This window comes from Mastacembelus armatus, chromosome 22, assembly GCF_900324485.2.
Source record: "Mastacembelus armatus chromosome 22, fMasArm1.2, whole genome shotgun sequence".
In the NCBI taxonomy this organism is placed as follows: Eukaryota; Metazoa; Chordata; class Actinopteri; order Synbranchiformes; family Mastacembelidae; genus Mastacembelus; species Mastacembelus armatus.
Window position 1 is genome coordinate 4,532,876 of NC_046654.1, and position 18,446 is coordinate 4,551,321.

General features: G+C 39.4%; 1 protein-coding gene across 4 annotated transcripts; it reads left to right on the top strand.

Moving 5' to 3' along the window:
* The first annotated feature begins 1,811 nt into the window (after positions 1-1,811).
* Positions 1,812-17,022, top strand: LOC113131494 (otoferlin-like). 4 transcript variants are annotated; one of them, XM_026308815.1, is made up of 42 exons: positions 1,812-1,869; positions 2,102-2,228; positions 2,317-2,371; positions 2,537-2,668; positions 2,783-2,845; positions 2,956-3,040; positions 3,138-3,297; positions 3,414-3,600; positions 3,679-3,865; positions 4,057-4,280; positions 4,594-4,702; positions 4,882-5,065; positions 5,362-5,482; positions 5,638-5,738; positions 5,848-5,938; positions 6,034-6,150; positions 6,249-6,401; positions 6,556-6,745; positions 6,965-7,089; positions 7,197-7,331; positions 8,253-8,414; positions 8,504-8,623; positions 8,721-8,882; positions 9,018-9,180; positions 9,320-9,393; positions 9,568-9,594; positions 9,692-9,823; positions 9,923-9,995; positions 10,489-10,604; positions 10,740-10,877; positions 11,065-11,196; positions 11,313-11,440; positions 11,563-11,733; positions 11,990-12,150; positions 12,343-12,485; positions 12,838-12,926; positions 13,079-13,177; positions 13,340-13,581; positions 13,801-13,979; positions 14,198-14,298; positions 14,918-15,125; positions 16,516-16,647. In XM_026308815.1, exons 1-41 carry the CDS (start codon positions 1,824-1,826, stop codon positions 15,096-15,098), a joined length of 5,385 nt encoding a protein of 1,794 aa, XP_026164600.1. In that variant the 5' UTR covers positions 1,812-1,823; the 3' UTR covers positions 15,099-15,125; positions 16,516-16,647. The 4 variants fall into 4 exon arrangements, with proteins under 4 accessions (XP_026164600.1, XP_026164610.1, XP_026164591.1 ...); XM_026308825.1 differs by lacking the exon at positions 14,918-15,125 and having other exon boundaries at positions 16,516-17,022; XM_026308806.1 differs by lacking the exon at positions 16,516-16,647 and having other exon boundaries at positions 14,918-15,340.
* Positions 17,023-18,446: the final 1,424 nt, after the last annotated feature.

Consider the following 18,446-nt stretch of genomic DNA (forward strand, 5'->3'; position numbering starts at 1 on the left):
AACAGTGATATGTCCACATAATGAGAATGCCACATGCAACACTGACTGGACCTCTTACATAATTTAGAGCCTTGTTTCATCAGATACCAGCAACTTCAGACTTTGACGTATGGCTTACAGACTGGCTGTATGTGTAATTGATGAGATGATGAGTTGTAGTTCAGCCTTCAGTAGACGTTCCATTGAACAGAAGTTGCTAAAGCATGATTCAACTCAGCAAAATAATGCTGCAAAATCAGTGCTTTTATGCTTGTGAGGAAATGCATCAGACCACATTTTCCTTATTTGACCCTTCATTTATTGAAGTAAATAGCCTCTGACAAAAATACATCAACAGCATTTGTGTGATTCAAATATGAGGTTAGTTTTTAAACCTCAGTCCTAAAGGAATTTAAAACACAAGGCATTGCAAATAGGACTTGACAACATTTGGTGATTCCATGACAAATGGTAGTTACTATTGTTTATTTTTTCATTGCTTTAATTGCTGTAGGATCAGGCTTTTTGAGCCACATTGTGCAGGATCTCTTTACTGTATAATAACAGTCTAACAGCTGGTATACAAAAGTTGTTTTTGCAACCATCGTGAAACATGAATCTAACCAAAAAATGCTTGTAGTTTTAGTCATGTCCAGAGCCTATGTGGATTGGCAGACTCTGCTCACAGTGACGTCTCTCAGCAATCCCTAGTTATAGTTACCAGTCTCAGGTTCAACGCTCATGCACTATTCATTGGTGTATCACATCACTCCTGCCCAACTTCAGACTTGAACAAACCCAATTCTTTTCTGTACATCTTTACTTTGTGGCCTTATTCTTAGTGTTGTAGTCTAATGTAAATGTTTACTTAGTGTTGCTTCGTTGTCAGAGACAGAAAAAAAGTTGAAGGGCTGTTTCCTCTGCAGGAAACTTCTTGGAGCTTCTCAGGGGAGGGAGACAAGGACATAATTTTCTTGCATGGTATGTATGATCAAATTATCCTGGTTTATTAGCAATATCATGTTAAGCAAAGATTGAATGTGAACATAAAAGCTACGACTTTAGGGCTCAACATTCAGTTTAAAAAACAAAGTTTTCAAAAAATTAAATTATTTTAGGTGAGAGTTTTTGATGATGAATTTATATTCTGTTAAGTTGTTGAACTAAATGGTTTTGCAGAAATATATTATATAAATTTTGCATTCAGAAGATTTCTCTTGTGCAACCTGCAGCTCACAAGCATATTTCATTATTTAGCATTATTTCAAGCACTGTGATGTGATTGAGACATATGGTGCATAGTTTTCATGTGTCGTGCTGTACAATGTGGTAATAACACTAAAAGAAGTAAACAAAATGTCATATTCTGTTATGTTTGGAAAATACCAATCTTAGAACTAGTTAATACACATTATTGACATTTTAAATTAAAACAGTGCACCTGTGAAAGGGCACATTGCAGATTAATTGCTGTAGATTCATTATTTTAAGTGTATTATTTTTCACAACGCCTGTGAAATGTATCCTCTTTAATTGATGTCTTAAGGTCAGCTGATTTGAATAATTGAAAGCCCCTTTTGAAGGCAAGGTGTGGTAGCAGGCAGACGCCACACTTTGATGTACTCTATGTTTTATAAGTCATAATGAATGTTCATTAAATATTTTACTCAATAATTAAGACATTTTTCCATTTTATCATTGTCCATTTTTTAAAATGTGTTCATTTCTTTGGTCTTTAGTTAATTCAGCTGATAATGCAGATGTTTATGCATTAAGAAACTCAGGTAAAATAGTGAGTGACTTTAAATTTCTTCCATAGAGCACACAAAGGACGGTTTTGAACCATGAAGCGCAGTAAGCACCGTGGAAACAAGGAGGACAGGAACGGAGGTACCAGTAGCTAAAGTGAATGATCGAGGATTCGGTCAAAGGATCGAGGAAATCTTTAATTATATTACAGTCATGCTGGCATGACCTTTAAATCCAAATTACTGAATCATTTTTTAAATGTATAATTATCCTAAACTTACTTACAAATGTAATGTTACCTCATCCATATTTTGTATATTAGGTGTTTTTTAGTGCAGCATTGTTCATAGGGTGTTTGTAATGTGACCTTCAGATGAGCCAGCTATTCTTGAGACAGAGAACCTGGATCGCCAAGGAATGTTCATGAAAGGAGTCCAGGATCCTGATGCTATCTCAGTGGCCTCAGTCACAGCTGTCACCACCAATGTATCTAATAAGAGGCAAGCATGTTTCTACTCTGTATCTGGCCACCCTTTAAAAATGTGTATTGTCTGTCTAAAGATATTTTTACACCTCGTTGTCTTATAGATCAAAGCCAGACATAAAGATGGAGCCCAGTTCTGGAAGACCAATGGATTATCAAGTAAGAGAAATAATTTAATAGACTCAGCACTATGTTTGATTAGTCTAATGTTAACATTATTATACACAGACGTTCACCTTATTTTTAACGTTGTTTGAGAATTTTGCTACATCAATCAATTGGTCAGCCAGTCAGTCTGCCAATCATCTGATCATGTGATTCCAGGTCAGTGTGACAGTGATTGAGGCCAGACAGCTGGTGGGACTGAATATGGATCCAATGGTCTGTGTGGAGATTGGAGAAGAAAAAAAGTATACGTCAATGAAGGAATCAACCAATTGCCCGTACTACAATGAAGTGAGTCAGTAATTACAACATATGAATGTCTGTTGGAGAAAAAGAGCTTACTAGGTATCTAAATACACAGTTTACACTATGAGCATCCAATAAAAACTATTCTTTTTTTCCCAGTATTTTGTGTTTGACTTCCACCTTCCTCCAGATGTTATGTTTGACAAAATCCTGAAGTTGTCTGTAAGTTATTTAATTCATAACAGTGTAATATAAAATGGATTCATACGATTCTTTCTTTGCCATGAGATGATTTAATGCTGTAGTATTTACCTGACTGAACCAACCCTCAGGTAATCCACTCTAAAAATCTTCTGCGAAGTGGAACACTGGTTGGTACATTTAAACTGGATGTTGGTATGGTCTACTCCCAGCCAGGTAATGGGCCAGTTCAAAACAACCTGTTATTGCAAATTAATTTGAAAAATAAAGATATTTCAGTGGCAGGGAACGTGCTTTCTCTTGTGCCTTGCAGAACATCAGTTTTACCACAAATGGGCTTTGTTGTCTGACCCTGATGACATCACAGCGGGTTGCAAAGGTTATGTTAAGTGTGATATTGCAGTTGTAGCCAAAGGAGACACTATAAAAACTCCACACAAGGCCAATGAGTCTGAAGACGATGACATAGAGGGGTAAATGAAATTTTGCTGAGTATAGAAAATCCTTCAGTGTTGCAAAGCAAAGCACATTGCAGTGTCTGTCATTTTGTTAGTTATTCAAATTTCATTATTTCCCTTGGTTATTTCAGCAATCTCTTAATCCCAGAGGGGGTGCCTGCAGAGCGACAGTGGGCTCGTTATTACCTGAAGATCTACAGAGCTGAGGGACTCCCCAGAATGAACACCAGCATTATGGCCAACGTCAAGAAGGCCTTCATAGGAGAAAATAAGGACCTTGTTGATCCTTATGTCCAAGTACATTTTGCTGGGCAGAAGGTGAAATATGGCAAAACATAGATTTATATTGGCAATTAAATTTGGGATTATGTATACTATTGTAATATGTGATCACAGGGGAAAACATCAGTACAGAAGAGCTGCTACGAGCCCATCTGGAATGAGCAAATTGTTTTCACTGAGATGTTTCCACCACTGTGCAAACGCATGAAGATCCAGATCCGCGACTCAGATAAAGTGAATGACGTTGCTATGGGGACACACTTCTTAGACCTAAAGAAGATTTCCAATGATGGGGACAAAGGTGATTTGCTTTTTAAAGATTTTTCCTAAAACATCTGTAACATCTCTCTCCTTAAATTCCAAAACACATTTTTTAAAGATTTGATTTGGATGTTGGATCAGTTTGGGGAACTTGTTGTGAACAGTGACCAGAGCTACTTACTAGGTCCTGCAAATCGGATTCAAATTATATATCTATTCTGGCTTTCATAGGCTTCCTTCCCACACTTGGACCCGCCTGGGTTAACATGTATGGATCCACACGCACCTACACCCTGATGGATGAGTATCAGGAGTTAAATGAAGGGCTTGGAGAGGGGGTGTCCTTCAGAGCCCGTCTGCTTATCAGCCTCGGCGTGGAGATCCTGGACCCTTCCTCACCTGACATTACCAGCTCCACAGAGGTGCAGGTGGAGGGAATACCTAACATCTCAGAGGTGGGTCCCTGCTTGGATGGGCAGCCATGCAGATTAAGCCAATTGTTCCTCCTGCTGACAGGTCATTGTGCTGTGGTTATAGTAAATTATTGATTGTCTTTATTTATCCCACCTGGTACATTATTAATGTGCTGTTTATATTAATGCAGCTGCTATTTGTTGACAGATAATGTGTCACACAGCAAATTCAACTGAGCACATGTAGCATAACCTCAAGTCCTCAGACATGTGGTTCTTGTCCAAAAGTTTTTGTCACAGGATTGTTAGGACAACAGTGTCTGTCCACAGATACTCACACTTTTTTATTTCACAGGCTGCAACTGGGAAGGTTGAGGAATTCTTTCTCTTTGGATCTTTTCTGGAGGCCACAATGATTGACAGAAAGATTGGTGATAAGCCTATCAACTTTGAGGTCACCATAGGTATTTTCCAGTACTTTGTCCTTATCAGATTTTGAAATATTGCAAAGTTTATTTTTAGCAATATATTTATGGACAAAACCTAGTGAAAAATCTTCATTTTTAGAGCTCAAATATGCTTAACCTAACTTGCACTGTTAGGGAAGCACAATTTACAGTCTATTAACATTGCTGTTTGCTAGGTTACTATGGTAACGAGATTGATGGTGTTGCCAAGCCAAATACAAAGGGAAAGAAGGGTGGAGGCAATGGTGATGAAGAAGAAACCGAACTGATCCACAACTCCAGCGAGGAGGAAATGGACAGTGACGGAGACCTGACTTCTGTTGCGACTACTCCCCCCATGAAACCTGTGATCACCGACCGGTCAGGGTTATTACAGAGGGATAATGCAAATAACAACAAACCACCTTAGAAATGAACATATAATAGAATTTTAGAAACGTATTTCTTCCCAGTCAGATGTTTTCCTGTATAATCACTGCTGCTAATAAGTTTATATTGTGGCTCCATTTTTTTTTTAAGTTCAAAGTAGTTTAATGGGTTAAAATGATATTTTTGTCAGTCCTACAGGAATATACATTTTCATTGCCAACAATTAATTGCTTTTTGTCTTCCACATTTAACCAATCAGCTTTCCTATTTATTACTGTAATTCACAGAAACTACTTCCACCTACCTTATTTTGAGAGAAAGCCGTGTGTCTACATCAAGAGTTGGTGGCAGGATCAGAGAAGGAGGCTGTACAATTCTAACATTATAGACAACATTGCAGATAAACTGGCAAGTAGATGAGTATAGTTTCAAATGTTAGTAGATAGTTCTATGATGTTCTATGGCGACAGTTGAATAAACACTACATACTTTTTAGTGAGCCTTAGTGATCCTATACCACAGAAAATATTCAAGGAAATTTCCATCTGCTTTTGCTTCTGCAGGAGGATGGACTAAATGATGTACAAGAAATCATTAAGACAGAGAAGCCTTACCCTGAGCGCAGACTTAGGGGGGTCCTTGAAGAACTCAGCCAAGGATGCAGGTCAGAGGTTACAAACACTAACCACATATTGGAACAACATGCTGTTTTTATCATGCACTGGAATAGATTAATACCGATTTTCACACTGACTGAGCTACTCCTCTTTTAGTCAGTTTCTGTTGCTGGCAAACAAGGACCAGAATCAGTCTGGCAGAACCAAACTTGACAGGGAGAGGCTGAAGCTGTGCTTGTCAGAAGTGGTATGTGAATTAATCGAGGGGCGCTGCTTTTTTTTTTCTTTTTGCTGATTGTCAATATTTGTGCTGTCCTACTAAATGTTTGTTTCTGTGTTTAGGAGACCATCGGCCAACAAGCTAAGGCCATGAGGTCACAGGTAAAGAAAAGTACAGTGAGAGAGAAAATCAAGCTGGTTCAGAACTTCCTCTCAAAGCTACGTTTCCTGGCTGATGAAGTAAGCTCTGCTGTGTTGACTTTGCACACATTTACAAATAGTGTAATCTGTTTTTATTGTTGTTTTCATATTTAATGTGAGCATTCTTCCTTCCACAGCCTCAGCACAGTGTACCTGATGTTTTCATATGGATGATAAGTAATGGGAAGCGCATTGCTTATGCACATGTCCCTTCCAAAGACATCCTTTATTCCAGTGTAGATGAGGAGAGGGGCAAGGACTGTGGCAAAGTGAAGACAATCTTTCTCAGGGTGAGTTTACACTGATATTAGTACATAGATAGTAGTTAGATAATAGTTGATATAAGCTGGTATGTACTTAGGCCATAGAGAAATCAAATAATGCTATCAAACTCCTGTCATCATCTGTAAGCAAGCTGTTTTTCTTTTTCCTGATGTATTAAAGATCCCTGGAAAAAAAGGTTTTGGGCCTGCTGGCTGGACTGTGCAGTCCAAGATAGAGATTTATCTGTGGCTGGGTCTGAATAAACAACGCAAAGACTACCTGAGTGGCCTTCCCAATGGATTTGAGGAAAACAAGCTGTCCAAAGGACCTGGCCTGCCGTCCTCACCTCCAATTAGCCTCACCTACATGAGTAAGACCAGCAAAGAATTCAGTATTTCTCATGTTAACTTACTGAGTCTAAAATCAGATATCTGACAGATTCATTGACAAAGGCTGCCATTTATAGACCTGATCCACCATGTTTAAAGATATACAATGGAGAGAATATCATCATTTTACAAACACAAATTACACACTGTGTATTTATGGACTAATCATTACACTTATGAGCGTCTGTCTCTCTTCACAGTGAAACAGATCTTCCAGCTGAGGGTCCACATGTATCAGGCCCGCAGCCTGTTTGCGGCCGACAGCACAGGTCTGTCTGATCCCTTTGCGAGAGTCTTCTTCTCGACACAAAGCCAAGTCACTGAGGTGAGCACACTCAGAAGGCTTTTAAAGGAAGTCAGCTGTCTGCCTGTCTGTCTGAGTTCTTGTTTAGCAGATTCTTCATCATTTTAAATGTTCTCTTTTGTTGCCAGATACTGGCTGAGACTCTCTGCCCCACATGGGACCAGCTGCTGGTCTTTGAGAATGTGGAGCTGTTTGGAGAGGCCAGTGAACTGAGAGATGACCCCCCGATTATTGTCATTGAAATCTATGATCAAGACACAGTGGTAAGGGTTGTTTAAAAAAAAAAGTTTCCATATGAATTAATGTGAGGAAAGAGTCTGCCTTCACACAGCTTGAATTTCCAGATAACGACAGTCTTCTTCTGTTAATAATTAAAGTCTGTCTTTCAGTTGTAATATAAGACTAAACATATCACCTAAATGCTAACGAGCCTAAACCCAGAGTGTGATATGTATGTAATACTGTATTCTTTTGTTACTCTTACCACTTTTATTTGTGTCAAGCTGATATTAATTATATGAAAGAATACTTTTGCTGACTGACAACTTTATATTTGCTCCTGTCACCACCATTGTTTTGGATGACCCTTTGGATAAGTAGAGTGTTCTCATGGCTTGATGTACTGTAGAAACACTAATAATGTGTGCAGAGTAAATAACATTATAAGGCATGCAATAGGAATAAGATGTGTATCACTGCACTTGATGCTAATGTACACATATCCAGAAAAGTGGTCCACTTGTACCTGTTGCATTCCTTTAGGTGAAATTTTGTGCTTTTTGTATGTGGCCAACAAATAATTGGGACTCTTAATAACCACTAACTGCAAGAGAGACTCAACTGTTTATATGATCTTCAGTAATCATTCATTTTGACATGACATAGATATGTCTGTTTTGCAGTTTACTGGTTATTTTAGGGATCTTGCTGTTTCATTTTTTCTCTTTACCTGTTTTGTGTATTGTCTGCCTAGAAACATGTGGATCTCAGTCCATGTTTCCACCTGCTCATAGGACAAATCAAACTAATGATTTTACCATATGCAACCTTATTTAATTACTTATTTTATAAATCCACTATACTACTATGTACTATAGGCTCAAAAGACCATTCTTTCGAATATTCAAACCAAATTTTAAATTTCATAACATGGAGTTAAGGTCTGATTTACTGTATGCTTGAAGGGTAAAGCTGACTTCATGGGCAGAACCTTTGCCAAGCCAGTGGTCAAGATGGCAGATGAGCACTACGGTCCCCCACGCTTCCCCCCACAGCTGGAGTACTATCAGATCTACCGTGGAAACTGTACTGCTGGAGAAATGTTGGCAGCCTTTGAACTACTGCAGGTTAGTTTCTCAAATCCAGACACCACACACTCACTGGCTTCTGTTTTTATCACTACAGTTTTATAATATTTCTTTGTGTCATCTGTTAGATTGGTCCCAATGGGAAAGCTGACCTTCCTCCCATAGATGGTCCCGCAGATATGGACCGTGGCCCGATCTTGCCAGTACCACTGGGCATCAGACCAGTGCTCAGCAAGTACAGGATTGAGGTAAAGTCTTCGTATTAACTTTCATATGAACAATATAAATCAAGTAAATGTATCTGAATCTGAAAGTGAAACACCACCAACAATCCCTGTTCTTCAGGTTTTGTTCTGGGGCTTGAGGGACCTGAAGAGGGTGAATCTGGCTCAGGTTGACCGGCCTCGTGTGGACATTGAATGTGCTGGGAAAGGAGTTCAGTCAGCCCTCATCCCCAACTACAGGAAAAACCCCAACTTCAGCACCCTTGTCAAGTGGTTTGAAGTGGTATCGTATCATTTCTTTGCTTCTTGCTAATAATGTTTACTCTTTCACCCGATATTTATATTCTACTACAACTACTGACACAATCCTGTAAACTCATATGTGCTAGTCCACCTAATTCTGAGTTGTGTGTGGCAGGATTTGCCAGAAAATGAGTTGCTTCACCCACCTCTGAATATCCGAGTGGTGGACTGCAGGGCTTTTGGTCGCTTCACTCTGGTTGGCTCCACTGCTGTCACCAGCATGCGGAAGTTCATCTATAGGCCAACAGACAAGCAGGCCAACAACTGGTCCACAACAGGTACAGTGGACACAGTACATGTGTTGGCTCCTGCAACACCTTTGCTCCTGTGAATGATAATTTGTGATAATGTAAATAAACAGTCACGTTTTCAAAGTTTACCTTTGACAGATGTCGTTGTCATCCCTTCATTTTTCAGAGGAAATTATTGTTGTCAACATGGAGTCTGAGCCTGCTTTCAAGAAGATGGACACTGTGGTCAAACTAGACTCTGTGAGTTTTGTTTTTTAAATCATTCATTCATTTATAATAATCCCATATAGTTAAAAGAGACAATCTTGACAAACAGCACTTGTACACTAGCAAACTAAGAAATACACAGTAAACAAAAATCTGATTATGAGAAGTAAAGGATGTTATAATTATACACTCTGGTTTTCTACCCAGTGCTCCGATGCTGTGGTCAAAATCGAGGTAGGCAAAGCGCTGTGGTTGCTTTCCATTTTTTAAATTGCAGTTTAGAGATTTGATGTTTCAAGTCGTAGTGACAAGATGTGTTTTATACACAAAGGATGATGATAAGGATGGAAAAGGGAAGAAGAAGAAGAGGAAGAAGGGGGATGAGGTTGAAGAAGAGGAACTCGATGAGAGCATGTTGGACTGGTGGTCCAAATACTTTGCCTCCATTGAAACTTTGACAGAAGTGAGAAACAAGACATTTTAAATTTTAATTTTAAAGTGTCTTTGGAAATGTGTTTAGTTTATTTGGCTCCTGTAAAGAAGTGACCTTCTGGTTCTGCAGGCACTCAGGGCTCAAGAAGCAGCTCTCTCAGATTCAGAGGACAAAGATGACATGGACATTGCAGATGGCGGAGGTAACACCAGATAACCTCAAATAAGGCTGACCTGGGGTTTTTCTCTTAAGTTTCATATATTTATAGTATCCATCTTGTGCCATGAATCAAGTAGCATCTTCATGTTATGTTTGTGTCACATTTGTTTTTCTGTGGTGTTTAAATTGTCACATTTTGTAAAATGCAAAATTATCCAATTTCTCTGTTGTGTGGTTTATAATACAGTATATAGTTAACTGTGGATCATAGCAGTAATGGCTACAACCAGTAGAGTTGTGAGTTTATTAGCTCATTAACTTTAACAAGCTTTACTGAGATTACACAGCTGCCTACCTGGAGGATCCTGTCACACCACCAGGTGTCCCCACTGAACTATAGACCTGATGTGCTTGTTGGATACAGTAGCAATTGGTTTTGGCAACTTTCATGTCAAATTCATGTCTCGATTGCTCTGCTCCCTCTCCCTCCTCCCCCGTCCCTTTTCCTGCCATCCACATCACTCACCTGTTCTCAGATATCAAACCTGATGACTCTCCTGTGAAAGGCACCAAGAAAGGGAAAGGAAAGAAGGAAAAGAAGAAGGCAGTCGATCCGTTTGAGAAGAAAAAGCCAAAGCTGGATGAGCTGAAGGTACTGAAACTGAGTCAGCACAAGCTGCACTGCTGATTCTAGTTAAAACTGTAGATCCCAGTAAAATACAAGAGAATATAATTATTTGGTAGAAGAAACAGTAATTAATTACAGGTTTTTCTATGTGCTTTTTAGGTCTATCCTAAGGAACTGGAGAATGAATTTGGTAACTTTGAGGACTGGCTTCACAGTTTTAACCTGTTCAGGGGAAAGGGTGGCGATGATGATGATCAAAACCTGACAGACGAGGACAGGATTGTTGGAAAATTCAAGGTAAGAACAGAATATTTACAGCACATTACATAAAATATACTGGCCTATTGTTGTGATTGACGTTTTGCTTAACATAAGACAGCTGCAGATACCAGCGAGGAGGTTGCATATTATGAAACAATTTTAGCAGCATTGTATGTTTTTTTTTGCAATGTATCCATCCCTTTGTTAAACTGCGTCCCTTTAGGGGTCACTGTGCATGTATAAAGTGTCTGATGATATGCCCAGAGACATGAGCTTCGACTCCAACATGGGAATGTTTCAGAACATTCCTCACAACGATCCCATTAACGTCCTTGTCCGCATCTATGTCATCAGGGTGAGCTAATCCTGTGCTCCAATGCATTTTCATGTGAATACTGTTGCAAACATACCATGAAGGCTGACAAGTTTATTCTGACTGTCAATTTAATACTAAAATAATTGTTGTGGTAGGCGACTGATCTGCATCCAGCTGACATTAATGGGAAAGCTGATCCATACATCGCTATCAAACTGGGAAAGACAGAGGTTAAGGACAAAGAGAACTACATATCCAAACAGCTGAACCCTCTGTTTGGCAAGTGAGTACAAATGCTGCATTTAAATAAAAAAACAAACTTAGTCAAATTATTTAGTTGACTTGATGCATACGTGTAAACTATGCATACAAATCCTACAAAAGCTGTATTTCTTATCCTTTTAGATCCTTTGACGTGGAGGCCACGTTCCCCATGGATTCCACACTCACTGTGTCAATTTATGACTGGGACCTGGTGGGAACCGATGATCTGATTGGAGAAACCAAATTAGACCTTGAGAACCGTTTCTACAGCAAACACAGAGCAACATGTGGCATCGCATGTAACTACTCCATGTAAGAATCAAAGACCAAACCCCCTACAGCAGTGTGTGGAAGACTAAACACAATCGTAAATTATTTAAGTATTAAAGTCTTAGTGATAACATCAGGATGATTTTTTACAGTTGTTATTCATGGTTCTTGTTCTGTGTGTAGTGCCAAGGCTCTACCAAAGAAAGCAGAACTGTACTATTTACTGCACAGTAATGACAGTTTCATTCAGTGCATATTTCTCATGAAACTTTTAATTACTTCTGCATCTTTTCTGTAGCCATGGTTACAATGTTTGGAGGGATCCCATGAAACCCACACAAATCCTAGCTAAACTGTGCAAGGATGGCAAACTGGATGGGCCTCACTATGGCCCCGGAGGAAGAGTGAAGGTGGAGAACCGTGTTTTCATGGCACCGACTGAGATTGAGGATGAAAATGGTATGTTTACTTCACTCACTCTGTTTCTCCATCCCAAACTAATTTACTGTATGGGGAGTGTGTTCTCTCTACTGCCAGCTGCTTGTGATATCTGCATTATAGTCTGTACTTGTTCTAAATTGGTCTTAAGCAGAAGATGAATGTAAAAATACAAGTAGTTTTGTCAGAGGCTTTTGTGTTGATGTTGGTCAGGTTTGAAGAAGCAGACAGATGATCACCTGGCTCTGACCGTGTTGAGGCACTGGGAGGAAATCCCACGTGTCGGCTGCAAACTTGTCCCAGAACATGTGGAAACCAGACCGCTGCTCCACCCTGACAAACCGGGAATTGAACAGGTATGTAAATATTCATCTGTCCTGGAACACCCAGGGTCATGAGGCTGGAGCCAGCACCAGCTGACACTGGGTGAGAGGTGGGGTACACCTCAGAAAGATCACCTGTCCATCACAGAGCTGACACACACACAGACAAATTCACATGCACAACTACAGACAATTTAGAGTCACCAATTTCTCTAACCACAAACTGCTTGTGTTTGGACTGTGGAGAAAACAGGTCTAGAAATGGGAAGAAGATGCAAAAAAAACCCACCCTGGGTTTGAACGAGGAATCACTGTGCTGCTCTAATAGCATGACATGTTTTTTGTATACAGAAACCTCATGTTTCCTTTATTCAACTGTGTTTAGGGGAGAATTGAGATGTGGGTGGATATGTTCCCTAAGGACATGACTGCACCTGGTCCTGCACTTGACATTTCACCAAGGAAACCAAAGAAGTAGGTTCTCATTTCAGAGCTTGTTGAAACTGTTTGTAGCTTTCATATAGACTATATGAATTAGCAGGGCTTGGCTTTTACCAAAGTAAATGTTGGGATTAATTCACTTTTTATCATATTTGTCAGTTATTTCATATACTGCATGTGTCCAGGTTTGAACTGAGGGTGATCATCTGGAACACAGATGAGGTTGTTCTGGAGGACGATGATATCTTCACTGGCGAGAAATCAAGTGACATATTTGTGCGAGGGTAATTATCTGAGTCTGATGAGCTTTTTGTTCTGTTAATGTGCACAACAGGACAGACGCAAATTCATAACACACAGAAATGCCAAAAGATTTCATTCTATTAAATGAAACTGTTGCTTTTTATGAGCACTGGGAAATTTTTACCTCTACCTCACTTTTCCAGCTGGTTGAAAGGGCAGCAAGAAGACAAGCAGGACACCGATGTCCACTACCACTCCATCACTGGGGAGGGCAACTTCAACTGGCGCTTTATCTACCCCTTTGACTACCTCATGGCTGAAGAGAAGATCGTCATCTCAAAAAAAGAGTCCATGTTTGCATGGGACGAGACTGAATACAAGATCCCAGCTCGTCTTAATCTACAAGTGTGGGACGCCGACCATTTCTCTGCAGATGACTTCCTGGGTACTGTCAACTAGTGGTATAATTAAACGAAAGAACACTATTCACACTATATGGAATGCAAATGTATTTTTTAAAACTAAATATTGCTTTAGAAGCACTAAAACGTGTCACTTTTTTCCTAACAAATGTTGGTATTTTTGGAATTAACCAAAAATTGTTTTTCCCACTTTGTCAACTACCTTTAGCTGTATGTAACACAGATCAATAATGTTTTCATAGGTGCAATCGAGTTGGACCTGAACCGTTTCCCACGTGGTGCAAAGACTGCCAAGCAGTGCACCATCGAGATGGTGACAAATGAAGCAGAGATGCCCATAGTCTCCATCTTCAAACAGAAGAGGATCAAAGGCTGGTGGCCATTTGTGGCCAGAAATGAAGATGACGAGTTTGAACTCACAGTAGGTCTCAATGAAGAGCAACACAAAGGAGTGGGCATAAGAAAAACTAGACTACAGGTCAACACCCATGCTAGTGTCTGTATTTTAAACAGCAGTCGCCTAGGTTGAACTAACTGCTAACACTAATCTGGCAACATGTTCACCGTGACAACACTGGTTTTACCTGTGTGGCTCTGCGATAAGTGACGTCCACATGACTGACGTCTTCATCGTTGCAGGGAAAAGTGGAGGCAGAGCTGCATCTCCTGACAGGAGAGGAGGCAGAGAAAAGCCCAGTCGGTGAAGGGCGCAACGAACCAGAGCCACTGGAAAAACCCAAGTATGAAGGACGTTCTTATCCCACAGCTTCTGTCTTTTTCTTCTACATCCCACACTATTCTGTTGGTCTGTTTTCTCAGGGACAAGGTCCAGGTTTTTCTTTACTCCTCTAACATTAACATGGACACACATCATCTAGTTTTAACAGCAGAAAATCAAGCTTGAAAAACCAAATGTGAAACACCTGAATAACATATTAAATGCTATGATAAATAAAATTCTAATAACTAAATAAAACAGTTAAAATGATTCTATACTATAACTAACTATAAAACATGAAATCTTAAACTCACATAAACAAGAATAACATATACACACAAAAATAAGAATAAATTAACAGACAAAAGCTTTGTCATGGCTTTCATGTTTGGATTTCCTTCAACCATATTCTGGGCTTTTACCTAGGATCTTCTTACTGTACATGGTAAGTTGCTGTTTCTTCATATCTTTTGTGTATTTCCGCCTAGATCATTTTTAAATCTTGAGATACATAAAATTATTCTTCTCTTACCTGTTGCTTAAACTTTGTTTCAGTAATGGCAAAAAAAAAAGAGCGACGGTAGAATGGTCCACGCGCTTAAAATCCGTATTACTGAACACGTGTGTTTCTGTCCTTCCAGCCGCCCAGACAACAGCCTTCTGTGGTTCCTCACTCCATTGAAAGCCATAAAGCACTTGGTCTGCAACCAGTACAAGTGGCTGTTCATCAAGATTGTCACTGCTGTCCTGCTGCTGGCCATGCTGGCTCTTTTCCTCTACAGCATGCCTGGTTACATGGTCAAGAAAATGCTGGGAGCTTGAGATGTTGTTCAGACACCACTGCAGAAGGTTCCAGCAGTTTCACTAACCAGATGGCTTCTAACACTTTCTCTTTCCTTCTGACTTTCCATCTACAGTTTCCCTTCAAACACGGTTGTTCAAACTAAACAGCCTTTTATAATTTAGGTGGGCCAAGAGTTGAGATCCAAACAGCAGCAAACCAGCATGCTCTGAGGATGTTTTCAGAAGCCACGTTATACATGATGAAAATGAAAACTCCTCAAGTGACAAAAAGTCATTTAAATTTGACTTAAATTTAAATTAAAACATGATTAAAAACCAACTCTAAATTATGTTAACATATTAAAAAACTTAACATTAACATAAATTTGTAATCTAAACTTTATGCAAACTGAGGAGGTCATTTATTAAGGCAGTACATAGGTCAAAGGTCAGAGTCTCACTAATGACTGTTAATCAAACCAAAATAAAAGACATGTCTCTTCCAACACTGAACATCTGATTTCACTGCATATTTAGGTATATAAGAATGAATTGGGGAAATAACTAAAGTTTTCAATTAACCAGTACAGTCTGGTTTTAAAATGGTGCTAAAGATTTGATCCACAATAACATTTTCTATAGGACGTTTATAAAGATTTTCTGTTTTTATCTGTAATATTCGCATCAACCTGGAGTCAACTCTACACGTTTCTAAAGAGAATGTGTTCATTCCAAAATCACGACATGCAGTGTCCTATAGACATAAGCGACACCTCAAGCAGCCAGCAGAAAGAAATTTAACAGTGAGGAAGAACAGAAATGACGTCATTATTTCAAAAATCTAATTAAATGTACACATACACTATCAGTAAATATGGGACCAGTGCAGCCAAACCATTAATGAAGAGAAACTGCTGAAAGACCAGGCTAATCCATATGGGCTGTCACTTCATCACAAGGTAACAGAGATAAGGACACTACAAGCAACAGCTGAGAGCAGCAGCAGCTTGGAACCACAACTCTGAATTTACAATTCCTGCACTTAAATGCATTTTTGCATGGTGGTGCTTTGGTTTTCTGATCAGTCTGATGCTATTCTAGATTAACTGAACTTAAAAGCCATTAATTATTCTACCTTAAATTCTTATCTATATACCATATGCCTCTGAGATATGAAATACAGGCACTGTCAAGCAGTGCAAAGTAACATCTGACACCAACACAGCTGATGCAGTCTAGCATTACTCCAACACATGCCTCTATTACATGTGTCATCTTCTTCCTGCCTCCACACTGAAAAGCCTTAACTGGTGTGGAGGTACAGAGGTGTTGCTTCAGGTTCTTTCAGGATGTGGGAGCTTTTTTTGTCATCCTTGGAAGTAATTGTTGGATTATTTTGCATTGTTGGTTGCCTTTTACTTCTATAACAACTGTTTACATCTTTGTGCTCCTCCAGCCGCCCAGATGTTGCCCTCCTCTGGTTCCTCATCCCCCTCAAAGCTGCAAAACACCTAGTGTGTGACCAGTACAGGTGGCTGACCATCAAGATTGTCACTGCTCTCCTGCTTCTGGCCATCTTGGCTCTTTTCCTATACAACATGCCTGGTTACATGGTGAAGAAAATGCTGGGAGCCTGAATTAAAACCAGCAAATGACCATTTTTTTCAGTGGGTGTGCATCCAATAGCAATTTATAATGTTTTGTGATTTTCTTTTTCCATTTACACTTTGACAACATAATTGATATATTAAAACTACAACAGCAGTAGTGATAATTCATCTTGAGTGCATTCATCACTTGGTTAATGTTTACGAATACTAGTTCTGTTTGCGTGTCTCTAAAACAAAAAAAAAGTGGTTTTTAATTCTCATCAAATCCAGTGTCCACAGTTTGACTTGACAGTTGAAAGTCAATTGGTTTAACAGTTTCATTGATGAATTAGTGAGTAGACAGACTAGCTTGTGTTGGGATTCCAATGCTCTTGCATGTTTTGTCATGTTGTCCTATTTGTGTCTATGTATGATATTTCAAATTTGTGAATAAACTGACTTCTGAATCACTAAGTTTCCAGTGTCCTGGTCTTTACGTTTGACTATATAATGATAAACTACCCTAACGGAAAACATGTTGTGAGCATCATAACTAAAGGTCAGTTGGAAGCAGCTTGTTAAAGCTTGGCTGTGAGTATATGTATGTGCTACAGATATTCTCCATGCAGCCTATTAAATGTGGACACTACATTAACTTTGATGTGGGCTACTCAAAAACAAATCAAATCCCCTTTGAAATCATTAAATTGTTGTGCTGTAGTTTCCTCTTCGGCAGGTTTTGACTAAAATACTGATCATTGCTAAAATACAGACTCATCTTTTAAGCAAATTTATGAAAAACTACATCAGCTTTTACCGAATAGGGCATACAAGAATAAATGTGTAACTGATTTATTCAAAGTTGACATACAATCTGAATTAAATGAGAAACACACAATGATAATATATAGAGCCAATATTCTTTACTTAAATAGAAATATTTTCTCTAATAAAAAGCACTGTCCCTGCAGCTTCTGGCTCTAAAAGCAAAGTTCACCAGCTCTATCACTTCAACACCCACCTGTTAACCGTACAAAGCCCTTTAGTTCAGCCCACAGTATAATATTACTACTTCAGATATTTCACACTAATATTTCAACATGGTGTCAACCTGTACATTAGACACTAATCAGTTCTTCATAGTCACTGCTGCCGTCACCACCACTGGATGGGAAATTAAACAAACGCACCCAAACTGAGTGTCCAGCAGCTTCTGTACAGTCTGAATCATCCGTGTCTGCCAGGCTCACTTCCTCCCAGCAACAGAAACCCAGTCCTGGCTGGTGCCACGTCGACCGACCAACATGTACGTATGAAACCGCCCGACTTATCCCTGCGTCAGTGATGTAACGCTCTACAGGGGTGGGATAAATTCCCCTGTTGGGAGGCCTCCCCACAGACCGGAAACGTTAAAGGATATGAAACGCAAAGTTTGGCCTCACCAGGCCTCGAGTTTCCCCCTGGGAGTGAACCTTGGCAGACAGACAACCCAGAAGTACAACCAACATTATATTTCATCAAAATTTGGGTGGTGATGATCAACAGCACAACTGCTCTTACAACATAGCTTGAACACTTGCCTTACAGAATCACAATTAGTCTGATGAGTCCATCATTACCCTGGTACCTCCACCATTTACTGATGGAAAAATGAACCAGGCAAATCAACCAACATCAAGACTTGGCAATGATTTTATTCTGTAGCAAAGAAAACTTTTTATGACTGTTTATGTGAACCTGGTAAACTAGTTCAGAAAACAGTAACCAGACTTCTTACCCTTTAGAAACCAAGACAAAG

Bases quoted from the DNA above. Each gene is read 5' to 3' on its own strand.
- LOC113131494 (XM_026308825.1), top strand. From the start codon at position 1,824: ATGAAGCGCAGTAAGCACCGTGGAAACAAGGAGGACAGGAACGGAG. The intron at 3,601-3,678 runs GTGAAATATGGC...ATGTGATCACAG, and splicing joins TACATTTTGCTGGGCAGAAG to GGGAAAACATCAGTACAGAA. The intron at 11,441-11,562 runs GTGAGTACAAAT...TTATCCTTTTAG, and splicing joins CTGAACCCTCTGTTTGGCAA to ATCCTTTGACGTGGAGGCCA.